The following is a 25483-nucleotide window of genomic DNA, read 5'->3' on the forward strand; positions in this document are numbered from 1 at the left end:
TCATAGAAAAACTTTACACATAATGGACTTTCCTTAAATGATTTCTAGACCTAAATTATTCATCCAAATACAAGTTTTTTTATGGAACAAATAACACTTTAATTCTTAAATTAATATTTGAGTTTTGTTCATCAAGTGGCAAGCATAATCTCCTATATGTTAACTGATGGAAAAAAAAAAACCTCCTTCTCTCTCCTTAAACCTTATAATATATAGCCTACCTTGAAAAATATAGAAATTAGCTAGGTGACAATTTTCATTGTAGTAACCTTAGCTAAAATCGTAATTGAAGTTGTAGTTTGTACACGTGATGGTAGCTCAATAAATAAAAGAATCAGTATAAGTAATAAAAAAAAAAGGAAAGGAGATGAGCTTGTTAGTTTATGACAATCAACTTAACAAAGTTGGATGGTAGCTTTGTTGGGCTAAAAAAATCTGCTTAATATAGTTTTGTCAGGTTAAAAGATTCAGCTAATCAACTTAACTAATCCTTCAGTTTAATTTTATCTATTTTATTTTTGAATCAAAATTTTTTAATATTTTATCTATTTTATCTTGAAAATTTTTAACCTGAGTTTACACTAAATCAGCCCTAGTCAACTTATTTACAACAAAAAAACCAATATGAAAGGATAAAAAAAAACTATGGATATAAGTTTAACAATTCTTGTTTTTAAAAGTAAGATAGTCTTTACATTATGCCCTGAAAACATAAAAACCTGAATTATCCATATTCAAACATTTTAGAAAATTTTGTTTATAGTTATTATATTGTGCATTTAAAAAATAAAAAAATAAATTGTATGTAATCAATCTTACAATAAACTAATGGATATTAAAATAAAAAGATCATTCTACCCACAATAACAATTTCATTGATTTTTTGTTGAAAGGGTAAAATAATAATTACACATTGACAATGGATATTAATTTGTGTCGGGAAGTCACATTGTTTTTTTTTTTTTGTAATATATATCTATTAATTATCATGTACAATGTTATTAAATTATCACATATTTTAGAAAAGAATGTATATTAATATACAATAAAGTGTCAATATGTTGCTAAATTATTTTACTTCAAATCAATAGATCAATTTTTTAAAGCAACAAGTAATGAAATTTAATAGAATTTATAGAAAATTTAGTTGGATCAAACTTTAGCAGAAGTAATAAAAATTTCTAATAAAAAAGTCACATTGAATGGATTGATTGGCGGAACATTTCAGACTTTTAGCCTGTTTTGGCTCATCTCAGGAAATATGGAATAAGATTACAAATAATATAACATAATATAAATGAACATTTATCCTATTTTTTCAACTTGTAGAGAACATTTCGGATGCACCATATGAAAACTAATAAACTCTAGCTAAGAAAGGTGTTATCATCTATCTCCTGCTATTCTCAGGCATGGATTCCTTGTGAGTAAACACAGACCAGGCTTTGAATTCCTTTCCACCGCCACCATTAGCAGAATGGTTTGCAGCATGCTGTGCCATGGACACGGAACTCGGAGAGGGAAAGGGGGGGAGGAGCATTACAGGGCCATAAAATGATTTCTCATTAAATAATTGTTGAAGCTAAGTTCCCCTGCCAACAGCATTTTCTGATCGTGGGCGTAGAGGTTTACAAGACCTAAAATAGATGCTACAGCACAAGGAACAGAGAATAGACCCACCTATACATACCCGGATCTGTAGAAATAATTAGTTGACCTAGAACCCAAATCCAAAAAATTGTATATACACAGTACCAGATCGCTGGGTTTGCTTTTTCTCAATGCTGCCCCGGTTTCTTCCATAGCAAGACTGATTTGCAAAAGGTGGAATCAAAATACCTCCTCTGAGATGAGCAACCAGGCAACCCAACCCTTGAACAACGTGTGACGACCGTATCAATGGATACAACCTTCTGGCTGCAGATTATTATCCAGCTCAAGTGTTTGAATATGTTGAAGCAAGATTATTTGTGGGTGGATATTGGATCTGTGATGATTCGATTGAGGGTGTGGCAGTAAATGCTGGTTCGAGTTTCTCATTTACACTCTTCTTTGGCCTCTTTAACCGCTTGGGTCTCTGTGACTGTGGCTCAGAATTTGGAAAAGGATCATCCAGTTCATAGTCCATCGGTGTAGAATTTGGTTCATTCCTCTGTGAATTCCTTGGCTTTGATGTAATCTGCTTGTCAGAAGCAGCTTTCCTCTGCAAAAGAGATGTGCTTGTTAATAAAAACAGAAAGCAACAGATATACAGCACGTTGCCTAGAAGCCAACTTTTGAGTGCCAAATTATCACGAACAAAAACAGCAACTTCAGTAACTTTTTTGACTATCATCCACACAGCTCACCTTCACGGTCTGAGGCAAAAGAATATGTAAGGTAAATTTTACCTTGAGATATCAAGGCTCTTGCATGCGCTGACCCGAAATTTTCATAAATAATAAGGGTACTTGAGAATCTCCTCCTTTTCACCTTTTTTTTTCACATTTATTCAGAAGAGGATGTTGTTCTTAAGGCTACTAAATGAGTATATCTCCACAAAGTGGACACATCAATGCTGTTTCAAAATGTAACGGTAGAAGAGAAATTTTGGGAGTGAATAATAAAAATTCACTTAGTAGTCAAAATACCTTATTGCTATTGGGTGGTTTCAATTTCTCTGCATCCTCGGATTGTTCATTTCCCGTGCCCTGAGCAACAGTTTCAGTCAAATCTTCGAAAGTTGCATCCCCTTCAGCATCTACCCTTATTGCCTTTGTTGGTTTTTTCTTTTGTCTATCCCTGGCCTGAAAACAGCAATTGATAAAAAGATGATTGCATGTTCTATAAGCAACTTAAATTTAAGGCTACTTCTATCTCTGTTGGTCACTTTCTAGCTCTTAAACCAGTTTTGCGGGGAGAAAAGGGGCAAAAACTCTATTTACTTTTCCTTTTCTGGTGAATACTCTAAAGACCAGCTTTGCGGGGAGAAAAGGGGCAAAAACTCTAATGCCAGGAGAAAATTATCAGCAACTTAACCAAGTTCTTGAAAAGAAGCTTAGAACAATACAGATGTAAACCTCACCTGCAGTGGAATTTCTCTCAACTTCTGCTCCAACTGGGCATCATCCAGAAGCAAGGACACCACATCCTCAGGAGCCAAGAGATCATCCTGAACATGACCACCTGTCATAACAAGCTGCTGCACAGTATTTTTCTGACTTGCTCTTTGTAAAATCTTTTCCTCAACTGTCTCTTTACAAATGAGCCGGTAGACAGTGACCTACACCATGAAAGAGTTCAGTGTTATTCAGAACTCAAATAAAACTAAGCCAAGAATTATAGATATGGCTAGAACCATTTTGTGTGTAGATGCATAAAGCACGTTTGAGTAGAGGGTTTCTCTGTAAACAAGGAAGAAAAAAGGAAAGAAAACAATCAGGAGAGAACTAACATCCTTCGTCTGGCCCAGCCGATGTGCTCTATCCATTGCCTGTAAATCTAGTGTTGGATTCCAATCGCTTTCATAAAAGATAACAGTGTCTGCAGCTGTCAAATTAATACCCAACCCACCAGCTCTGGTACTTAGCAAGAAAACAAAAATATCATTCCTGCAAATCCCAATAGTTAAAAAACAAAAAGAGTTAAGAACTCATAACATTTCAAAATGAGAAAGCACCAATAAAGGAATGTCCTTCAAATCAGTCACCAGACAGCAAAGAAAATACCAACCTAAGCTGGAAGTCTCTGACCATGTCCCGACGATCCATAATGGTGGAAGATCCATCAAGTCTAAGATATCTATATTTCCTATAATTCATGTAGTCCTGCGATTGCATGAGTTAGCAATGAAACAAACTTTCAAAAAAAAAAGGAACACAGAAATATCAACTAATTGACCTAATCACAATTGAAAGTTGTAGCTCAAGTGCAAATTACATTATTTAAAAGCAAAAGGCAGAAAGGACGGGCATGGGCTATAGATAACATAAGGTGTGTGTGTGTGTGGCACTCAGAAGCTATTTCTGAACATGGAAATCCAAATAAATACTCAAGTCATCATTGAATGCGACAATCGCCACAGACCATTTATGACATAAACAGATCGTATAATATGAAGTCTTGCTGTTGATTATTCAACACCATGTTCCAACTGATCATTGCTTTTCTTAAAAATCAAGACTATTTATTCCTATAGTGAATGTTGGATTAAAGCAACAAATGCAGGCCAATTATGTGGACAAAGCTTGTCAAATATATAACCAATTTGACTGAATTGGTACAGCTGTATATCAGCAAATAAAAAGAAATAACACAGCTGTACAACAAATCATAAAAACAAAGAAACAAAACTCCCTGTTTTCCAAATAAATCTACTCAACCATGCCTTGATCCCAAAATATTTTCTACAAGATCAACAGCAACCAACTTCTCATTTACCTAGTAACCTTTCAGCCACTATCATGAATAACTGATAAAACAAAAATACCTCGAGAATATTCAGCATTTTTGTCATTTGAGCAAACAATAGAACTCGGTGGTTTTCTGCTCGCAATCGTTTCAGTAATATATCAAGTGTTTGTAGCTTTCCAGAATCCTACATAAAATACAAATATAATCCAAATATAAGCATTAGAAAATAAAATTTCGAGTTAAATAAAAGGACTCAAGAATCAGAGAGGTTTGCACCGTTAGCAACTTTGCAGGGTCAAAGCTTTGCATGGGGGGGCAAGAACCAAAAATCTTGTATGTCAACTGAAGGGCAGGTTGTGAAACAGGTAGTTTAGAATCAATCTCCTGAATCAAAGGATGAGGAGGCTCTGGCTTTCTAGGTCCATTAAATGTGGATGTGCGAGCAAACCCAGTTAACAACCTCTTAACCATGGGTTGGTGTAATTCTTCCATCATTTGGTAGGCAAAGTTTCTATCTGAGCATTGGCCACCGATCTATCAACATGAGAAAAAATCAGTATGCTAATAAATTTTCAAAGGTTAACAGTCCTTTAATGATAAACAGGTAAAAAAAGAAGAAGAAGACAATCTGAGAAAGTGGATATACCGGTGGTGCTCTGGTCCGTGGGATGAACGTGTAAGTTGAGTGGAGAAGTTTGATGTTGGACAGAAGCCTGTCCTGATGAGAATTAACTAGAGCTTCAAATGGAGTATCAGCAGGGCCTGTTGCAATTTTCCTCCTTAGGATATCTGTCTCGGATCTTGATGGCATCAATAACATCCGTGTAACAGCTCTTACTTTATGATTTTCAAGGTAATTGCTGTGGTCATTTTCTATGTCTTTCATGAGCAAATCTATGATTCCATCCAAAAATCGCCGGCCCCATCTCAAAATAAAAAACAACAACCTCTCCATAAATGAACTAATTGCCAAAAAAGCAACCTCCGCTGGGGATAAATCCATCAAATGAGAAAAACCAAACGTCCCACTCTTAACAAACAAGCTATCTGAGCTATTGTCCAGTGCAAATACAGATCGATACACATTTTCTGATGAGAAAATATTAAAATGCTTTTGAAATGACTCTCTGCCAAAACCACGCCCAATTGCTGAGCAAAGTACCTCAGAACTTTGGACAATCTCATTGTGGACTACTTTTGGAATCTGGGTGGGAGAAGAATGGTAGTGTCAACAAATATCATAGCTATTGCTTTGAAAAGGAAACTGTTGTTGTAACCATTAGACACAGAGACTTTACTCTTTAACTTTAGCATTTGTTAAAATTCCATTTTTTTCCTAAAACACAAACAAAACAACTCAAGAAAGTACCTTATATGTAATAGGATTTCGACCTCCTGAATAATGTATGTCCTCCAACTCCCCAAAAGGAGGGGGAAGAAAAGAATTGGGAATCTCTCCAAAATAGAAATATGTGCTTCCCTCATTCCTTTCAAACAACTCTGGATGGTTACAAACCTACCATCATGCAAATAGAACATTCAATTTTTGGTACAAAAACAATAAAATAGCATATTATTCAATATTCACATAACATAATTGCATAATGTATACATTACAGAATAGAATATGAGAAACCCGCAGCAAATTAGTAGCATACCTTTCTCAGCTGAATGACTATGTTCATGAGATTCATAATTTTCTTCTCATTAAGATGTCCACGATTGCTATCAAACAACTCAGCAAGAGATATCTTGTTCTTAATAGCTTGATAGAAAGCTTGTTGTCGAGAGCTCAACTTGCAGTGTACAGTAACTTCTGTTTTCCTAGTTAACTCAGAAACCACATCTTTCTTCACCCGTCGCAGCATAAAAGGCTTCAGAATTGCATGCTGTCAAAGTAAAGAACAAAACATAAGTCAGCTACCATAGGGGGGAGAACAGCAGTACAAGTTCCAGAAAGGGTGCTAGGAAGATCTTTCTTATGACTAAAAAAAGTCCACTGCATTGCATTCAATCAACACAGAATTCCTCTAACCGGCAAGCATAAAAGTTATGAAGTTACATATGGTAGTGAATGAAATCCATGGACACATTGGGAACACATGAAAACCAAACAAAAACAGAGAATTGCATTTACTTGCATCCGTACCTTCCTCTAAAACATCCAAAGCCTCACATAAGACCCACACTAGTTCATAAGAATTTGAAGGATCCATGAGGCAGTTCATCATTTTAAAACAGTTTGATGTTGTTCATGTTTTGCATGATCCACTAGCATGCTGCATCACATTCTTAATGTACAGAATTATGCAGGATGCACATCTAACAAACAATTTATTGATCGTGGAGGCAATGGAAACCTACAAAAAGCAATAAATCATACTCACCAATCTGTTTAGCTGGTGCTCATTTAAAGTACCTCCATGTTCTGCATGATTCTCAATTCTGATAACAAAATAGAAGTTCGATTTTAGGTGTAGCATGTTCAAAAAACAAGCATTGACTGCAGCATAGAAACATACCCTTTAGAAAACCACTCATTGAACTGTTCGTGGCTGTCAAATAATGTGGGCATGATGAAATGTAGGAGGGCCCACAATTCTGCCATGTTATTCTGAATCGGTGTACCAGTCAGTAGTAGGCGATTACGACAATTAAAACTGAGCAGTGTCTTCCATCTTATACTGTCAACAAGTATCCGGTCATCAGATGAGAGTAAGAGCATAACGTGTTTCTTCTCTCCTTTTTTATGCTTTGGAAAGAGAAAATAAAAAATCATAGGAAGATTTCCCTTTGACATCAAGAGTTTGAATGGATAAAAAAAAAAAAGCAAACTCATTCAAACATGACATTGCTCTAGAAACAATGATTAATCAGAAAATTATACTAAATGAAATCTGGTTATAGAGTTGAGAACCTGTTGGCACTTTTAATAGCCTGGGCTTCATCTAGTACCATATATTGCCATTTCACACGCCGAAAATACTTCTCATCAGACACTAGCAATTGATAGCTGGTAATGAGAATGTGAAAACCAGCCTCCCTGACAAGAAAGAAAATGATCGGTTACTAATGTCACGATTAAGTGTGGCAAATGCTTAATTTAGTGACATGAGAAATAGAACAAAAAATTATTTGAATGAAGTATCTTAAATGCTGGCTTAAGACACGAAATGAAGTGAACTACAAAAACACTCCAAGGCTTAGTTTGTAGGAAATTAGTTTAGAACCCAAAACTCTAATGCTTCCAAAGTGCTTGCAGATGCGATTTTAATATGCATGTTGGTTTTCTTTTATTTTTTTTATAGTCAAAAGAAGTTGATATTCCAATGGCTTTAACCAATTAAAAATAATGCAGAGGAGAATGCTACTTTGATACTCCTGTCTTATGCCAGAACTCAGCCCATTAGTTCAAAAAATTCCTAGTCATGTTAGAAAAAACAGAACCCTATATGTTCCTAGAAATCCACTGGAAAAAAAATCCAGAAAGAATAAGTATGATGTGGTCCTTGCAAGCTGTACCCCTTTTTTGATACACGTAGAACATATCCAATTATGTGATCCTCTCCATTGAACTACCCATTAATCAATCTTTATGAAAGCGATAGATAAGTGTTACAAGAAAATTACCTTCGATAAAGGCGTTTTGGATTAATGTTTTTCCGAAGTACCATCCGCTCTTGAAGCCCACCCCAATATGGAAGGGTTTTCAAGTCAGGGCAGAAACGACTGATTTCATCAGCCCAGTTATTCAAGACAGAAGCAGGAGCAACAACCAGAAAAGGACCCCAGATATTTTTTTCCTATGCGCAGCAATTAAGTTAGTATGAAACTAATAAGAGAAAAATTCTGAAATGTACCATGAAAAGAATAATCACCTCAGCCAAATGAGCCAAGAATGCCATGGCTTGAATAGTCTTTCCAAGGCCCATCTCATCAGCCAGTATACCATTTAAGCCCTGAGACAACATGGACTTCCACAAGATGAGTAATGAATTCAATAGAAAAATATTATATGGTACTGGTGTAGAGTTTCCGTTACCTGCTCATAACAATTAACCAGCCACTGAAGACCCTTCAACTGATATTCTTTAAGGCTGCCTTTAAACAACTCTGGTGTCTTAACTGTCGATGTAACAGGCATGGTGGAGCTGCAAGTAATGGTCATGATAAGCTCATTAAAATTATGCCAATGTTCAAAAAGAAGACACTGAAAACAAAAAAGAATCTTTCACAACTTGTTACCGCTAAGAAGAAAAGGCAACCTAAATAAAACTTACGGTGTCTGCAAATCAATGTTGCTAGATCCTGCAACTGAGGCATCAGTTATAGGTCCCTCAATATCAGCAACTTCACGCAGCTTTGAACACTCAGTATCAAAAGCACTTGTTAACAGTTTCTGCTTGGAGACTGCATCTTGAGCAGCTTTGAGAGCCTCTTTTCTCAATTCAGCATCCTCGGGATCTTCTTCAGGATCAGGTCCAGCTTCAGCAGTGCTAAAATCCATTACTTGATCATCTGTCTTTTCATCTGCAATTGGCAAAGCTTCAGACGGCTGTGAATTTGGTTTGTTTGACATGAAATGACTGAACAGTTCTGTTTGTTGTATGAGAAAATTGAGCCTTTGCTGCTGTCTTTTTGCTTCCCTGAGCTCTTGTTCACGCTTCAAAGCTTCTGCAGCTTCTCTTTCCTCCTTTTTCCTCACCTCTGCCTGCAAGGCAAGGCATTTTCAATGTTGCCAACAGTTAGAGAAGCAATTAATAAATAACCAAAGGAAAAAAAAAAGGCAAGGATGACTTTTGCAGAGCAGTTTTTCAGTTGTTAGCTTGAAAGTTATATCACAGAAAAATATTAATCACTCCGCTTAGAATCAGATATGCCAGCAAACTGTATTCCACTAGAGCTCCCAAAAGAAAAAAGATTCCACTAGATTAATAACCAGGTTGTTTATTCACTTTCCATAGGCCCAGATCGCTAAAGATAGGAGGTTTTAGGTTAAAATGCTCAATCTGCATATATATGTAAAATGGATTCCTGACAGGCTAAATTTGGAATAGCCTTGCTGTCAAAAAATGTCAGATGAAGCTACCAATCTAAAGATTAGAATCCACAGCCCATGCTGGCAAGCTCAAGACTTTTACTGTCATACCAGCCAATGACCCAGGATAATAACCGTGTCAGTTTCAGTGCACACCTTTAAAACCTCCATGGACAGATTAACAGAAGCCACAGGGAAGAGATGAAAGAGTTTCCATGGGCGAATGTACTCCTATAATATGTTATATTTGGGACTCTTAATTGTGATATGGCATATACTGTAGAAGACCATTATATGAAAACATAAAGAGCGTTCAGCAAGAAAACAGAAAGATACCATCTCCTTATCCACTCGCTTCCAAAACAGCAGCATATCTCTAGCTAACTTCCTAGTGCGAATCGGAGCACCCTTCATTATTTTGAGTGATCTGCTAACCTTCAATTTGACCTGGAAAATAAAAGCAAGTGTTACTAAGATATACAGAAGTGTAGTACTTTAAAGTTGAATTAAGGAGATCATCCATAGATGAAAAATACAAGAAAAAAAACTGCAAAAACCACATGATATATACATGCCTCTCTTTGACAGTTTTCTGAGAACCTCTTTGCATCAATTAGTTGCTTCCGATGAAACGTAGTGAAAATCCTATGATGCTTAGGTATATCTCTTCTCACAATGTTTACCCAAACTTTACCAATCCTTTCCATTTCCTCCCTCTCAATAACAGAAGGGTCTTTAATTATTTTTGGCTTCTTAGGTAGACTCCGCTCAATAATCTGCATCTCAGGAAAAGAGATAATAATTAAAAAAATGTCATCAACTGCTCTGCACTGGAACTAAAAGACACTTATTCTCATTGCGTACTCATATTTCAAAACTAAGCACAAACCTCATATGTGTCTCCTTTCTCCAAAACTTTAACATAGTAAACCTGCATTACACCGCCCTCTGACAAAATAGAGCGTTTTATATTTCCAGCTGCCCCCTCTGGGATTGCGGAATTCAATGCCTCTTCAGATATCTTGAGACTGAATTTCTCAGCAGAGTTAGAAGCTGCCAATGCCTTCAACCTTCCCTGAAGTGACTCATATTGTAACTGGGGCTCTCCCATCCCCGCTCGGCTTCTAAGCCCAAACCTTTTATCATTGGCTGTCATTGCCGCCAAGGAACCCAAATCTAAGGTGCCCTTCAAGTAAAATTCCTCCACCCGCATATCTGAGAAGCTTGGCAAGTTCAATGATGCTGCAAGCTTATCATAAGAGGGGGGTATCCTATAAGTGACACCATCCCCAATATCCAAATAAGGAGGTTCATAGTATATTCTGCAAAATATTTAAAAAAATTACCTTTCCAAGCAATAAAAAATGAATATAGCCATCATGCAAGTATTCGAGAATTTATACATTCCCATGCTCATTAGCTAAGACATACTTGGGCGTGAACTCTGGTTCATGATAGTCTCCGTGTTTTGATGGTACAATGTCATTGACCCATTCAGATGTGGTTTCCATATCATATAAACCCCCTCGCTGCTCACTTCCCAGCTTCCTAGTTTTAGAACCACCTAAACTGCTCTTCGGAACAGGAATCCCCATCCGAGGAGGAGGTGCAGGACTTGACAAGGAATCCTTATACCTCCTCTTGTACTTCTGGATATGTTCTCCTAACATTGAGCGATACTGTTCCTCAGTAATGCGTGCCCCCGAATATCCGTCTTCCTCCTCTCCCTCACTGTTGTTGTACCGCCTCTTTCTCTTCCCTGAACTTAATTCCCTCTCCGATAGATTCCCATTAACAAAATTTGACATTGCTCCACCTGTACATAGCCAACCACATTGCACAAACACATAAATACACCTGTCTTCAGCTCAATTCACCTCCAAAAATCACAGTTTTTCAGAAACAATAGACTTATACAAACAATGAGTTTATGAAACTAAACAGATATCAAGCGTATAGAAGCACAAAATCCGAACTGGTTCCTAGTAATTCCAATCAAAATACAAAATAAAACGTTCAAAACAGTAAATTAAGTTACCTTGGCTACCTCTGCTCTCATCCTGACTACTATTCCCATAATAATCAAATTCATCATCTGGTTGTGGAACTCTGAAGTTCACCAAAGACTAAAAACAAGCAACAAAAACCCACAATCCAAAATCCACAAAATCAAACATTAACCAAAAACACAGAGAAAATGCGAATTCAACACATTTCAATAAACCCATCTTCCCAAATCCCAAGACTAACTAGTTAATCCATTCTAAAAAGGAAAAAAAGAGTAAGTTATTCAAAAAACTAAAAAGAACCCAATTGAGAAAACCAAAAACCCATGTGAACAAACCTCAAGATTGAACAAATTGGAGTAAGAAAGCGAGTCCTTGGCTTGTCTCCTGTTGTCCATGAAAGCTTAGGCTTTTGAAGAACATAAGACAGACTTTTGTTCTCTCCTTTTCTTTTGAAGAGAGAGAGAAAAAAAATAAAATACGAAACCCTAATAGGAATTTTGTTCTTAAGAGAAAGAAGAAGAAGTGAAGAGAGTAGAAAGGTTAAGGAGGTGCGTAGGATAGTGAACGAAAGAGAAGGACCGTGTGTGACACAGACGGTGTAGGAAGCCTCGTGAGGTGCTAACGTGCGCCGAGTGGGTGTCATTTTGTTAACGTTTTTCCTTTAACGTTTTTTTCCTTTCTTTTTGTTTAATTTTAATTTTCGAATTAATTTTCTTTAGGCCTTCAAAGTTCAAAGTCGAAGGAGACTGAAGAGATTTTATTCTCTGGGAACAGAAGGGATAGGAGACAGTGAGAGGTTGGGTTTCGATGCAGTTGACTGTAGATTAGAGGAGTCCTGATGTTTGCGATGCTTCTTACACGTGGCAACAAACACCAGCAGGGATTTCGATGCAGTTGTCTTAAATAAATCAAGGATAATTGTTTTAAAAATATTTATATTTAACTATCAATGAGATTTATGCGACAGAAAACATGCCTATAATTTGTAATAATTTTTATTTCAATATAAAAAATTATTTTATTTATTTATTAATTTATAAATTAAAAAAAAAAGAAACTCGTTAAAAAACATATAAAAAAATTTACTGGTTGTCATGATTTTAGCAACCAAAATCATTAGTTTTGATATAAAAAGGTTTTATTTTACTATGAAAATTTGATGATGGTGTTTCTCTCTCTAAATATGATGGAATAAGTAAATTAAGTGTGATTTTGATGGTTGATTTCCGTTGGTTTTTATTTTTTTTAGTTATTTTGAATTGTTTTGGGGTTTTTAGGTGATTCATGTTAGTTTTTTATGGTGTTTTTAAATTTTTTTAAAAAAAATTAAAAAAAAAATTAAAAATCCACACTGTAAAATTTCCAATACATCATTTATTTTTAAAAAAAAATAATAACAATAGGCTTACAATTATCCTTTTAAAAGTAATAAAATTAGAAATGGACTAGATAAGTGGGCTTGCTCCATACCCACACTCTTAGACTTTTTTTTAAATCGCATGAATGTTGGGCCATCCAGTCCATGATATGACTTTTTTTTTTTACATTGATTTTGTATTTTTTTAATTTTTTTAATATTTAATTAATTTTAAATTTTCCTGCAAAATTTCAAAAAAAAAGGTCAAAAAGCTAGTAACTTTAAAGTCTCGTATGGTGTCACACTTATCATTTACGGTGTTATGACAAGGAGAAGACAGAGAAGTGTGAAAACCTCGTCTAATTGCCTTCCCTGCCATGGAAAGGATTTGCTTGGGGTTTTTTTATATTTTAAATTAAATACTTTAAAGTGTTTTTAGATTATTTTGATATATTAATATTAAAAATTAATTTTTAATATATATATATATATTTATAAATAAAAAAATATTTTTAAAAATAATCATTAATACTTTCTTAGCCCTGCCCTAGATATTGCCAACATTTCACAATACTGGAATTGCATAATCTTCTTTCCCTGTCACTGCCCTACCAAAAGAGCTTTCTTCACTGGTTAATCGAAGATCGTGCTTTCAATTTCCTACCAAGCGAGAGAGTCTAAAATTCTCTACGCAGACCGATCAAAAGCCATTTTATCGTAATGTACTTCGGTTTTTTTTCATTGATCAGTCGAGTCCATGGTAGGGCAGTGGAAAAAAAAACTATCAGGGATACTTTAGTTTTGCATGTAATTAACTATATGCTTGACAGTTAACACTAATACTGCCATGGAGCAGTGCAATGGTAACTCAGAGAATGAGGGATTTTTGAGCTTCAACGTTCCAACTCCAAATCCCACCTCAAGTCCTTGCAATAACAGGGACATGGTTCGTCGTGATTTCGGTTGATAAAACGCCCATGGCTTCCCGAGGAGAATTGAGGACCAAGGGTCCAAATGAACCATTTCTTAATCTATAAGGCCCAAAATATAGTTTCTCACCTCCCCTCTAGTATAAAAATCAAAATGAATAGAATTAAAAAGGGCAAGAGCGCAAACCGATGGAGGTTATCTTGCACTGCTCTTTGTTCTCCTCTGCACAAACACACTTGTTATTCAAGCAGTTGCAGGTTGAACAATAAGATGCACAGGCACCTACACATTGAATCGGTTTTTGACACCAATCCACCTTTCTTGTTCGTGCCTCCGCATCCAAGATGAAACCTGTAGAAATTCTTGATATCCGTTAAAAACATCAAAATATAACAGCAACTAAAAAGAATGAATCTTGCCATCACAAGATATCATGGAGAGTCATTACCTGTCGATGCAACGATGAAGAACATGATTAATAGACCAGGCTTGAATGAAAGTGCTGCCATTGTATGTGGTTTGTATTGTGAATACCTTTTGTTTTCTCGTGGAAAATTTGAGATAGTGCTCTATCAATCCCTTGTATTCTCAACACCAATACATATTTATAGTGCACATCTGAGTTGTTCTTCGGGACTGCACCTTTCTTTTTTCAGAAAACAATTATATATTAATTAAGAATATGGAAATACAGATATTGTGTGGTGTATTGCTTTATATGGTATGCAATTTTTTAAATTTCTTAAATGCACATCATGCAATGAAATAAGTATGATATACAAGGATATTCATAATCACGAGGGAATTAATTTTTTATTTTTCCAGATTCTGTTTTGCTTACGGAGATCGTCAGCGATCATGTCAATGTTTATAATCAATTAATTACTTTTCCCATTTTGTTATGGAATTTATTGCAAACAGTTTTAAAATTAACCTGTAAAGTAGCATATTTGTCTGATATTGCACTCTACACCTTTAACTAACGAGATTAACAATTTTATTTCTAAAATTATGAAGAGACAAAAATGACATCGCATAAAATCACCAGGAATTTCTGTAAACCATTCGGAAAAGCTTTGCAGCAGCAATGGAGGCTTCAATAATTGAGAAATAATTAGGTGAACAGGCTCATCAAAAGCCCATTTTCTATATATAGGGTGGGGGGAAGCTAACATGAAGGCATGGAAGATGGGAGGGCCCCCACGGTAGTGGGATGAGCTCGTGCTATGATTGACTGAGACAAGCTTTAAAATCTAGCATGATAGCCTTTGAATTGAGTTGACTGGTCAACTCTCAAATTCAGTGATCAAATTTAGAGCCCTGGTTTTCAAAATAATTGGGCTGAAACCGTGTGTAGCCCAAAGGCACTGTGCAAAAGAAACAAATCAAATCGACGCGATTCCACGAGACTGTTGAAAGTCAGCCTTGTTCGTCATGTCGCCGCTTACAAGTGGCCATGTGGCAGCAAGATGTTGATTCGCAGAGGTGACGCCGACGGCTTTGGGTCGGGGGCGATCAGAACATCTACAGCAAAATATGCTATTTTAAAAAGTAAATTAATAAAATATGATTTTAAATAGTATAAATATAATTTTTTTTAGTTCAATAAAAAAAGGTTGCTTAACGAGTCAATTATATTGCAGTGGAGGTAACAAATATTTTATTATTTTTTAATAAATTTAATATTATTTTTTTATATAGCTACATTTAATTTATTTATTTTTTTAATTGTCCTATTTCATCGATTTTGGCTTTTTTGAAAGATATATAAAAAAAATATTTATAAAAAAAAGTATTTAAATATTTTATTTAGCATTTTTTTTAAAGTGTATAAAATAAATATAAAATAATTAAAATAATATTTTTTAATATTTAGTTTTTTATTAAACACACCTGTTGGAGATGCTCTTACACACGGCCCAGTCGTGCCTTTTTTGGCTGACTCAAATGAACACCCTTGCCTGTCATCCTTGTAATTGATTAACTTTTATCCGTAGTTATTATTAATTAATTACTAACAAAAACAATAAAGGGCGGGAGTTTCTGAATTAATATAACCACATTCATAACATATTATTTAATAGAACAGGGTTTTATATTTTTTTAATTTAACTCTTCAATAACCTAATTTTTTAATTTATTATTTGATGTTGAATTATAATCTCATAGATTTAATTTTTTTTTCTTCTTTTTAAGCTTAATTTTTAATATTAGTTTTAGTGCAAGTTAAATTACATGATTTTTTTATTTATTTTTTATAAATTTATTCTGATCTCACGATTCATGTTATGAGTTTAATAAATTAATCTAAATTAACTTAAATTATTTTTTAAAAATTACTTTTTATAGTTGTTATTTTTTTTATTACATCTTTAAATGCTAAGTTAGTTGAAAATTAATCTTTACATTTTTTATAATTTATTTTTTATAAACTTATCTCTACCTCATGATCAAAGCTATAGAGTTAATAGATTGACATAAGATAATTATATTTATTTTTTTCTTCCTTTTCAACTGGGCTTTTAAATTTTTTTAAAAAAATTTCATGAAGTTATCTAGATTTCATGACTTGAAACTTGAATTAACTCTGTTTATTTTTATTGAGTTTTTTTTTTTAATTTCACCCTCCACCACCTCAATTTGTTATTAAGTTTTTTTTTATTAATTTTATTTTTTAATGTTGGGTTATGAATTAGGCTTTGTATATTTTTTAATTTATTTTTTGTAGAGTTATCCATGTTTCATGTTTTTTTTTCTCTTTCAATTTTAACATTCAACATTGAATTTCTTAAAAATTAAGTTTAATAATTTTTTATTTGCTTTTTGTAAAATTATTTGAATCTCGTGGTCTATATCGCATGTTTAGTGAGTTAATATGAGTTTATTTGAGTTTTTTTAATTGATTTTTTTATTTCATTCTTTAATACTGGGTTGGTTTGAAATTGAGCTTTACTTTTTTTTTCTTGATTTGCTTTTCATTGTATTATCATTATCTCATGACCAAGGTCGATCTAACATGTCACAATCTTATTATTCTCTTAAAATAATATTATTCAATACGCCATCATATTAATATTTAGTATTAAATAATTTTTTATTATAAAACACGTCATCAACGCTTGGATATTTTTTCATGATAAAAAATTAATTCAACAAGCAGCATAGTGCAAGAAAATAATTTAATTAAATCTTGATTAGTATTAGAAGCGAACAAAAAAACGATCAAACTGAAAAAAACAAGAAAAATAACCAAGAAAACCAAATCATGAAAAAAACTAATCAGAGTATTTTTTAAAAATAAACTGGTTCAGTTTGGTTTTAGTTTTATAAATTTTTTTTAAAAAAATTAATAAAAATTAATAAAAAAATCGATCCAAATCGAAACCAAACCTATTGAAAATTTTTAAAACCCTTAAAAAACAATATATATTTTTTTAATATAAAATAACCAAACTAAACTAAATTTAAACCGAAGAAAATTAAACAAAATCAAAACCAATTAGTTATATTTCAATTCTTTTATAATTTAGTTTAATTAATTTTAAATAATATCAAACTGAATAAAAAATAATTAATTCAGTATGTTGGTTTGGCATGATGATTTGCCAATAAGAACCTAGCTTAGATCAAATTTTCTTTTGAACATTCGACCCTATTGGATCCAAGTTATTCAATGAATTGATAAATAGATCTAGTTAAACTTAAGTGAAACCTAGCGGTACAGATTCAAGTGATTTTTTTAAAATTATTTTTATTTAGAATGACGATGTTTTAATATTGACTACTGTTATCCTGTTGAGCCGCGGGTCACCGAGCCCTTTAATCGTGTCGAATTCCAATTCGAGCCTGACATATACGTTGACGTTTTAACTCTATTGCGAAAAGAATTCTGACTGCAATTATTTACATTGATTTGTGCATTAATACGTAACCTCCTTGTCACTACAAAGCAACATACATTTTATTATTCTTTAGTATTGTTACGATTCAACCATTTCCTTTCTCTGCTAAAAGAAATGATCTGTTTTGATTATTCTATGAATACTTAAGCTTTTTTTTGTTTACGTTAGTAAAATCAATTAAATCATATCAAAATAATTATTACATAATTATAATTTTGAATTAGATAAAATGCTAGACTAAAAGGTTTTTTTCCCATTAATTTTATTATTATTATTTTAATTTTTTTACATGTTGATCGAAACCAGTTAAATTAATTAAATTATATTAAAATAATTTTTATATAATTTAATTTAAAATTATTGTTTTAATGAGGCAAACAAACACATCTAATCTCTTTAAATAAAAGGTTTTTTTTTATTTTATTTCTCTTAAATTAATGTCCTTAATCTAGACGAGAGTGGAAACAACCTAATTTTTTTTTTAAGACAATTGAAACCGTTGCATGATTGTATCCTTGGGTCATCTGTAACACAACATGTGATTTGAATACTGTCAAGATCAAGTGGGTCCTTCTTTTTTTAAAAAAAAAAAGGAGTTGCCAATGCAGAATTGACTCGTATTCCATGTTGATTCCCCTTTAAACCTCGAGCACGGTCACCAATGTTTTTAATTTTCCTTTTTCTATTGAAACTATATTTTTTATTTTGATGATTCAAGATAACTTCTCCCTTTAAAAAATAGAATAAATAAATGATGAAATAAAAAAAATATGGGATCCACAGGACGTACTATAAATATATTAACCTTTTCTTCTTTTGTATCTATTTGCTTTTAAAATAGAACGATTGAAGCACAAAGTCAATGAATTTTTTGGGTGAACGATTTGATGAAGACAAAGGGAGCCGCGTCATTAAAGGAGAGCGGGCTAACCAAATCAAATTGACGCGGTCCGCAGCCTCTCTCTCTCTCTCTCTCGTATCGGATGCTTAGTTTAGTTTTTTCGTCTTAATCAAGCTTTAGTAGAAAGTATGAATTTTTTTTGTAATAATTTTTAGAACATACTTTGTTTTATTCAGGAAAATAATTCTTTTATGTTAATTTTAAGGTTTGAATTCATAAGGTTTCTAACCCGTCCTTTAATTTATAAATGTTGCGAATTAATGTATGGATTTAACTGATTTTTTCCGTTTTCAGGTAGTTGTTCAATTAAATAATTAACTCTACATTACATTGAGAGTTATATTAATAATAATGTATTTGTTTTGCAATTCATATCATTTTTCAAAGTGTTTTTAAAAATAATTTTTATACAAAAAATGAATTAAATCTACACGTTTTAGGTATTTTTTTAATTAGATTAATACGTTAATGTTTAAAATAAAAATAAAAAGACTAAAATACTATTTTAATGTATTTTTGATTTTAAAACATTTCTACAAGACTATGCACAGATGTTACAAAACACACACAAAATATTCCATACACACACTCCAGCGAGAGGAGAAACGTTTATTGATTCTCAATCCTCACCATCCTCCCCGTTTAGAGGGGATTTTCAAATCCCAAGTCGTAAAGGATGATAATTAGAGGATATAAATTTTCTATATAACTCACATTGCTGGGAAATTAAGATGTTAAAAACAACTTCTTAATCCATTTTATCCAATCATTAGTCATTATAAATAAATATATATAATTGTTTTAAAACTTGGATGGACTAAATAATTTAATTTGGAATCTGATTAGCAAAAAACATGAATTTATTTGATTAAAAAAATTATTTAATATAATAAAAACTCGGAATGATTCAATGAATTGGGGTTAACCTAATCAAAATCTGATCATCATTAACTTATTAATTTTTTAAATAATGTTATTTTTATTTTTTTAATTTTTAAAGTTGATTTGAGTTTAATTTTAAAATCACAATATATATATATATATATTATTATATTTACGGCAACAAAAATAACATTACAAATCTAAGCTTATACTGCTGAATAATCTCGTTAACGTTGTGAAAAATCAAATTAATAAGGGACTTTATGGTCAAACAATTGACAACCGGTAAAGATATGGATGGAACATGTACGAATTCTGAGACCACAAAACACGTTATCATTACAAAAAAAAAAACAATGTAATAATTGAGGTCAAAACTCGGTTTTGACGAATACAATTTTCATCGTCAAACAAACTTCATGAATGCAATAAATATCTTTCATGTTACTTTTTCCTCTCATATTTTTCTCACGAGATCAGTCCACGTGAAAAAACAATATCATATCAAAATTGAATTTACATATAAAATCAAAATTCATTTTAATCTATAAAAAAATAAAAAGAGAACAGAAAACAAAAATGACCACGGATTCGAAATAATTTACATAACCGCCACCAAAAGTACACTTACAAATACCAAATTAGAATTTCCTTATCCTACATAATAAATCCCCAAGGGCCCAAACCTCACAAAACCGAAAGCATCGCTCCTTTCTCTCTCTCTCTCCCATCTCCAAAACCGAAATGTCAGGCTACCCTCATCAACCAGCTGGCTATGGCTACGGCCAGGGCCCACCGCCATCACAACAATCCCAACCCTACGGTTCTGCACCGCCATACTCCTCCCCTTACGGCGCACCACCACAACCTTCTGCTCCATACGGCAGCGCACCACAACCTACTGCTCCATACGGCAGCGCACAGCATGCCGCTCCATACGGCAGCGCACAACATGCTGCTCCATACGGCACCGCGCAACCTTATGGCTCCCCCTACGCAGCTCCCCCTCCCGGTACCAAGCCTCCAAAGGACAAACCCCAAGGTTCCACACCTGGCGGCTATCCTCCTGCTCCCTACGGAAGCAGCCCCTTTGCTGCTCTCTTGCCCTCCACCTTCCCTCCAGGGACCGACCCCAGCATCGTCGCCTGCTTTCAAGTCGCCGATCAGGACGGTAGCGGGATAATTGATGACAAAGAACTGCAGAGAGCCTTATCGGGCTATAATCAGAGCTTCAGCTTGAGGACTGTTCACCTTCTCATGTATCTATTCACAAACACCAACGCCAGGAAGATCGGTGAGTCCTTGATATGCACAGTTATTCATTCATGCGCATGTTAGTGAACTAGTCAAGGTTTTGCTAGCTTGAGCGGGATTGATATTTTTTGTTATTTCACGCTCATGTTACTGCAATGGTCCTGGAACTTGCCAATGTACGACCGGTGTTTTTTTTCTTTGCATTGAATGGACGCAACCGCGGTATAACTGGACGTTGATTTTCAGTGAGGTCTTGATCACTGGGGCCAGTTTCGTCTTTTCCCCATATTTTAGCGCCTTTTTAGCTGTTTTCAGCTCATCAGTAATGGGCCGAAATGCCTTTGTTCCTTGTGCTTTTCCTTCTTTTTGAAAATGCTGAATCTGCCCTCCAATATTTTGATGTTGTAGTGCAATTTGCAAGGGTATATTTGTAATCGTAGGAGCTTTGCAGAATTATGCTGGAACCACGATGATTTATATATTTATTTTTTGAAAATTTAATGCAGGACCTAAGGAATTTACTGATCTGTTTTACAGCTTGCAGAGCTGGAGGGTAAGCTTTTGGAGGTTTTGAATTGGAAGGTCTTTTAATTTATATGTATGTTTGGATTAGAAATGTTTATTATTGTTTTTGTGGGATTTGGTTGTTTTTGCTATACAGGCAATCTTTGAGAGATTTGATAGGGACAGGAGTGGGAAGATTGATATCAATGAGCTAAGAGAGGCACTTCTGAGTTTAGGATTTTCCGTCTCACCTGTTGTTTTGGATTTGTTGGTATCTAAGTTCGATAAAACTGGAGGAAAGAACAAGGCCATTGAATACGACAATTTCATCGAGTATGTTTTTCTTCGTCTCTTTCTGTTGGTTTTGTTTGAGAGCATTTAGTTTTCTGACTTCTGCTGAGCATCTCTAACATGGTGTTTTCTCTCTTCTGTTTTTGTGGAATGCAGATGCTGTCTGACAGTCAAGGTGAGCTGTAAACTAAGATCATAGGATCTGTACTCTATTTTGCCTTCTGTCAAGTACAAGTTAAATACACAGAGATCTGTATACCAATAGAATGAGTTACTGAAGCCTGAAAAAATTTAATACAAATCGAAGCTCGAATATGAATGCGCATTAAAAGCTAGGTTCCAGATTTTGACAGCATTCTTAACCTGGACATGTTTAATGCTCTAGACTTTTAACGTGTGGCATGGTTGATCATCTGTTTTCAGGGACTGACTGAGAAGTTCAAAGAGAGGGATACTACATACTCGGGTTCAGCAAGTTTTACTTACGAGAATTTCATGCTAGCTGTTCTTCCATTCCTCATTGCATAGATGGGGATTGAAAGCTAAATCGGCACCAGCCAGTGATTTAGTTTCTGGGTCGTACACGTATCTGTTTTTCTGCACCTAGCATCATCTTGTGTAGCTGGTTTTAGTTGTAAAAACTAAAAACTGTTTTAAGGTTTTTTTGATACAAGCTTGCAGATCAATCCCTCTATCTCTAGCTTAAATCTTTGAACTCTGATGTATGGTTATTGTCATTTCATTCCTATGCTTTCAAGCTTGCTAATTTCCAACAATGTCGTGCTTTGTAATCTTCAACTTAAATGTCACCATCCCCACAATTTTATATCTTTAATTTGCTGAGCATCAGTGCAGTTAGGACAGGGTCAGAGCAAAATTAAGGGTCTTTCCTGGGAGAATAATTTATTCCGTAGGGGCGCCTCTCAATTTGAATTAGAAGACGTCGTACCGAGGCCGCACCAATGCAATGAATGATTTCTTCTGATAAGGTTAAAGTCCAGGCGACATGGGAAATAATTATGGTTCTTTATTTTATAATCCAGTTGTATCATGGGGCGGTTGAGCATCGTAGGCGGTTTTTGGTATTTTACCAATCACTCACCGACACAAGCGACACTTTTCTGAATCAGCACTACTTGCTGTCTAGGTTCCAGTTTCTTTTCAATGTATTTCCACGAAAGTCACTCTCTTCTTCGACAAGTAAATTCGAAAAAAAGAAGAAAAAAACAAATATGACAGAAATGAACTAAGGGGCCAGCGTATACAAATTTGACTGGGGTTTGTTTAAAGGCATGATTATAATTATTTTTTAAATATTTTTTTATATTAAAATATATATTAATAATTTTTTTATTTTTTAAAAATTATTTTTAATATTAGCCTATTAAAATGATTTAAAAATAATAAAAATATATTAATTTAAAATTAATAAAAAAATAAAAAAAATAAATTTTTTTAAAAATATTTTTAAAATATAAAAATAGATATGCTCTAAATCAATCAAGTTTCGATAATCCTTGGCTGATATATATATTAACAGAAACGAGCCCTCGTGCATCATGATATTTGTACTGCAGCTAAAATCACTGCTCATTTTTTAATAAATCTTTGTCGATTAGAAAAATAAATTTTTTCTAGATTTTTAATTAGATTCTTCAACTTTTTTCAAATTATCATGTAATTGCATTTTTTTTTTAGAAAATTGATGGATGACTAGATAGAAAATTAAAGTGAAAAAAAAAGAGTAAAATAGAAAGCTACTTCAAATTTTATATAAAAAATTAATTTTGATCACTTATATTTTTTGTTTATTGGTGATTGGTTCTTTTAGTTTTGAAAATTTTAATTTTGACATTAACATTTATTTTTCTTTTTTTTTTTGTATTTTTTGATAAGAGTGAAAGAAGAATGCAAGATTTTATTGAAGAAAGAGAGGGGTTATTGACAACAATTTTAATCATTAAAATGGGTGTTTTTTTTGTCTTGACAAATCTAATTGTGAGAATGTTTTTGAATTCAGATTTATTTAAGTTTTTTAAGTTATTTTTTGGATTTTTTGGATTATAGATAAGTTTATCAAAGTATTTATGTTATTTTTCTGTATTTTAATAAAAAATAGGTTAAAATAGTTTTTAAACCCAAGAAACCAATACCTTGTTTTCCCATGACCTTTGATTATTGAATCATGGATAAAACATATAAAGCATTGTTTGTTGTCTTATTTAAAAAAAGTCAAGCCCAAAAGCACTAATAAGTTATTTTTTTGGCCTAATGTTCTTGAGCTTCTTATTTTTTAATTTTTTTTGTTATTTTTATATTTGAATTAAAAATAATTGATAAAAAAATTTATTGGACTCAATTAAGTTTTTGAATCGGGTCATAGATTTAATATGTTTATCTACAACATTTGAGCTATTATTTATTTTTATTTTCTGTTTAATACTTTATTTGTCCCTTGATTCTAAAAAATATAATTTAACCTTTTGTTATGGATGATCTACTTATTTATTTAGCTCAAAACTAAAAAAATATACAATTTCACTTTTTGTTTTTAATGATATACTTTTATTATCTCAACCACACAAGTCTAACATATTTTTTTCTTTTTAAAAAATATTTCATATAAAAAAATTCTCATGCGCTTTATCATTGTATAATTAAATGAAAAATAACTTGTATTATAAGTTTTTTTGGTTGGCTTGAGTTCACTTAAAGAGTTTTTAAGGTAAGTATTATTTTTTTACTATTTTTTTCCTTTAACATTGAATTAATTGAGTATTAAACTTTTCATTTTGTTTTTTTTCAAGATTATCCCAGGAACTCTTTCTTGTGAATCCAAGTTACCCCAAGTTTTTTAAGCTATGTTTTGGGTTTTTTGGGTCATAGATAGGTTTATTAGGGTATCTATGTTGTTTTTTTATGTGTTTTTAATAAAAAAAAAAGGTTAAAATGAGTTTTCCAACCCAAAAAACCAACACCTTATTTTGCTATGACCTCTTATTATTAAATTCTGCACAAAACAAATAGAGCAATGTTTGCTATCTAATTTTTTTTTAAAAAGGCAAAGTCCAAAAGCACTGGTAAGTTATTTTTTTTTGCCTAATGTTCTTGAACTTTTCTTGTTTTTTTCTTAAAAATTTTTGTTGTTTTTATATTTGAATTAAAAAAAAATTGATAAAAAAATATTGGACCAGTTGAGTTTTTGAATTGGGTCATAGATTTAATAAATTCATTCCCAACATTTGAGCTATTATTTATTTTTATTTTCTGCTTAATACTTTATTTGTCCCTTCATTCTAGAAAGAATAATTTAACCTTTTGTTATGATGATTTATTTTTTTATTTAGATCAAAACTAAACAAAAAATATACAATTTCACTTTTTTTATTTTAATAATATACTTTTGTTATCTCAGCCATACAAATCTAATATAATTTTTTTTTTAAAAAAATATCTTATATAAAAAAATTATCATACGCTGCTTTATGATTGTGTAATTAAAAGAAAAAGAATTTGTATTATAAATTTTTTGGGTTGACTCAAGTTCATTTAGAGTTTTTTAGATAAATGTTATTTTTTAAATATTTTTGTTCTTCAACATTGAATTAATTAAGTATTAAGCTTTTTATTTTGTTTTTTTTAAGATTATCCCGGAATTCTTTCTTGTGAATCTAAGTTAATCTAATGTATTTTTATCTGAATATTAAATAAAAATATTATTTAGTCTGTAGTTAAAATCTAATTTTTTTAGAAAACAAACTACCAATACCTATATATTTTTTTATTGCATTAAATTTTTTCAGCTCCAACCCGCGGCGATCTCGTGCCACTCAACTTTGGTGTTGCTGCAAATGTATATTTGCATGATTTGTGAATCCGTTTTACAGCTAACATGTAGAGAGTGGATAATGAATGAATGAAAGCTAGAGATGAGTGATCCTTAAATCGTGTACAAGTGAATTGTGGTTTAGTGACTCTGGGTTGGAATCATAGGTCAGATGGTGATGAGCTTCGCTTGTTCAT

The 25483-nt window shown here is 32.9% G+C and overlaps 2 protein-coding genes across 2 annotated transcripts; one reads left to right on the forward strand and one right to left on the reverse strand.

The window, feature by feature from the left end:
- Positions 1 to 1289: 1289 nt before the first annotated feature.
- On the reverse strand, positions 1290 to 12146 carry LOC105131750 (DNA helicase INO80-like). Its single transcript, XM_011034881.1, has 23 exons — positions 11775 to 12146; positions 11469 to 11556; positions 10862 to 11246; positions 10320 to 10752; positions 10006 to 10206; positions 9767 to 9877; positions 8673 to 9103; positions 8435 to 8543; positions 8271 to 8351; positions 8023 to 8195; positions 7310 to 7435; positions 6915 to 7076; positions 6780 to 6837; positions 6051 to 6281; positions 5762 to 5908; positions 5039 to 5596; positions 4669 to 4926; positions 4469 to 4576; positions 3712 to 3806; positions 3434 to 3590; positions 3065 to 3262; positions 2631 to 2786; positions 1290 to 2203 (listed from the first exon to the last, which is right to left on the reverse strand). The coding sequence occupies exons 1-23, from the start codon at positions 11832 to 11834 to the stop codon at positions 1937 to 1939; spliced, it is 4593 nt and encodes a 1530-aa protein (XP_011033183.1). The 5' UTR covers positions 11835 to 12146; the 3' UTR covers positions 1290 to 1936.
- Positions 12147 to 20057: 7911 nt separating this feature from the next.
- LOC105131751 (probable calcium-binding protein CML49) lies at positions 20058 to 22287 on the forward strand. Its single transcript, XM_011034882.1, has 5 exons — positions 20058 to 20705; positions 21172 to 21218; positions 21327 to 21502; positions 21617 to 21635; positions 21884 to 22287. The coding sequence occupies exons 1-5, from the start codon at positions 20156 to 20158 to the stop codon at positions 21986 to 21988; spliced, it is 897 nt and encodes a 298-aa protein (XP_011033184.1). The 5' UTR covers positions 20058 to 20155; the 3' UTR covers positions 21989 to 22287.
- The last annotated feature ends 3196 nt before the right edge of the window (positions 22288 to 25483 follow it).

Source organism: Populus euphratica, unplaced genomic scaffold, assembly GCF_000495115.2.
Source record: "Populus euphratica unplaced genomic scaffold, PopEup_1.0 scaffold101.1, whole genome shotgun sequence".
NCBI classification, from domain to species: Eukaryota; Viridiplantae; Streptophyta; class Magnoliopsida; order Malpighiales; family Salicaceae; genus Populus; species Populus euphratica.

Excerpts from the sequence above, each read along its gene's own strand:
- LOC105131750 (XM_011034881.1), bottom strand. The coding sequence starts at position 11,834 with ATGGACAACAGGAGACAAGCCAAGGACTCGCTTTCTTACTCCAATTTG. Across the intron at positions 8,544-8,672 it reads AACATTGATTTGCAGACACC|CTCCACCATGCCTGTTACAT; the intron begins GTAAGTTTTATT and ends CATTACTTGCAG. Across the intron at positions 2,787-3,064 it reads TGAGAGAAATTCCACTGCAG|GCCAGGGATAGACAAAAGAA; the intron begins GTGAGGTTTACA and ends TGCTGTTTTCAG.
- LOC105131751 (XM_011034882.1), top strand. The coding sequence starts at position 20,156 with ATGTCAGGCTACCCTCATCAACCAGCTGGCTATGGCTACGGCCAGGGC. Across the intron at positions 20,706-21,171 it reads CACCAACGCCAGGAAGATCG|GACCTAAGGAATTTACTGAT; the intron begins GTGAGTCCTTGA and ends AATTTAATGCAG. Across the intron at positions 21,219-21,326 it reads ACAGCTTGCAGAGCTGGAGG|GCAATCTTTGAGAGATTTGA; the intron begins GTAAGCTTTTGG and ends TTTGCTATACAG.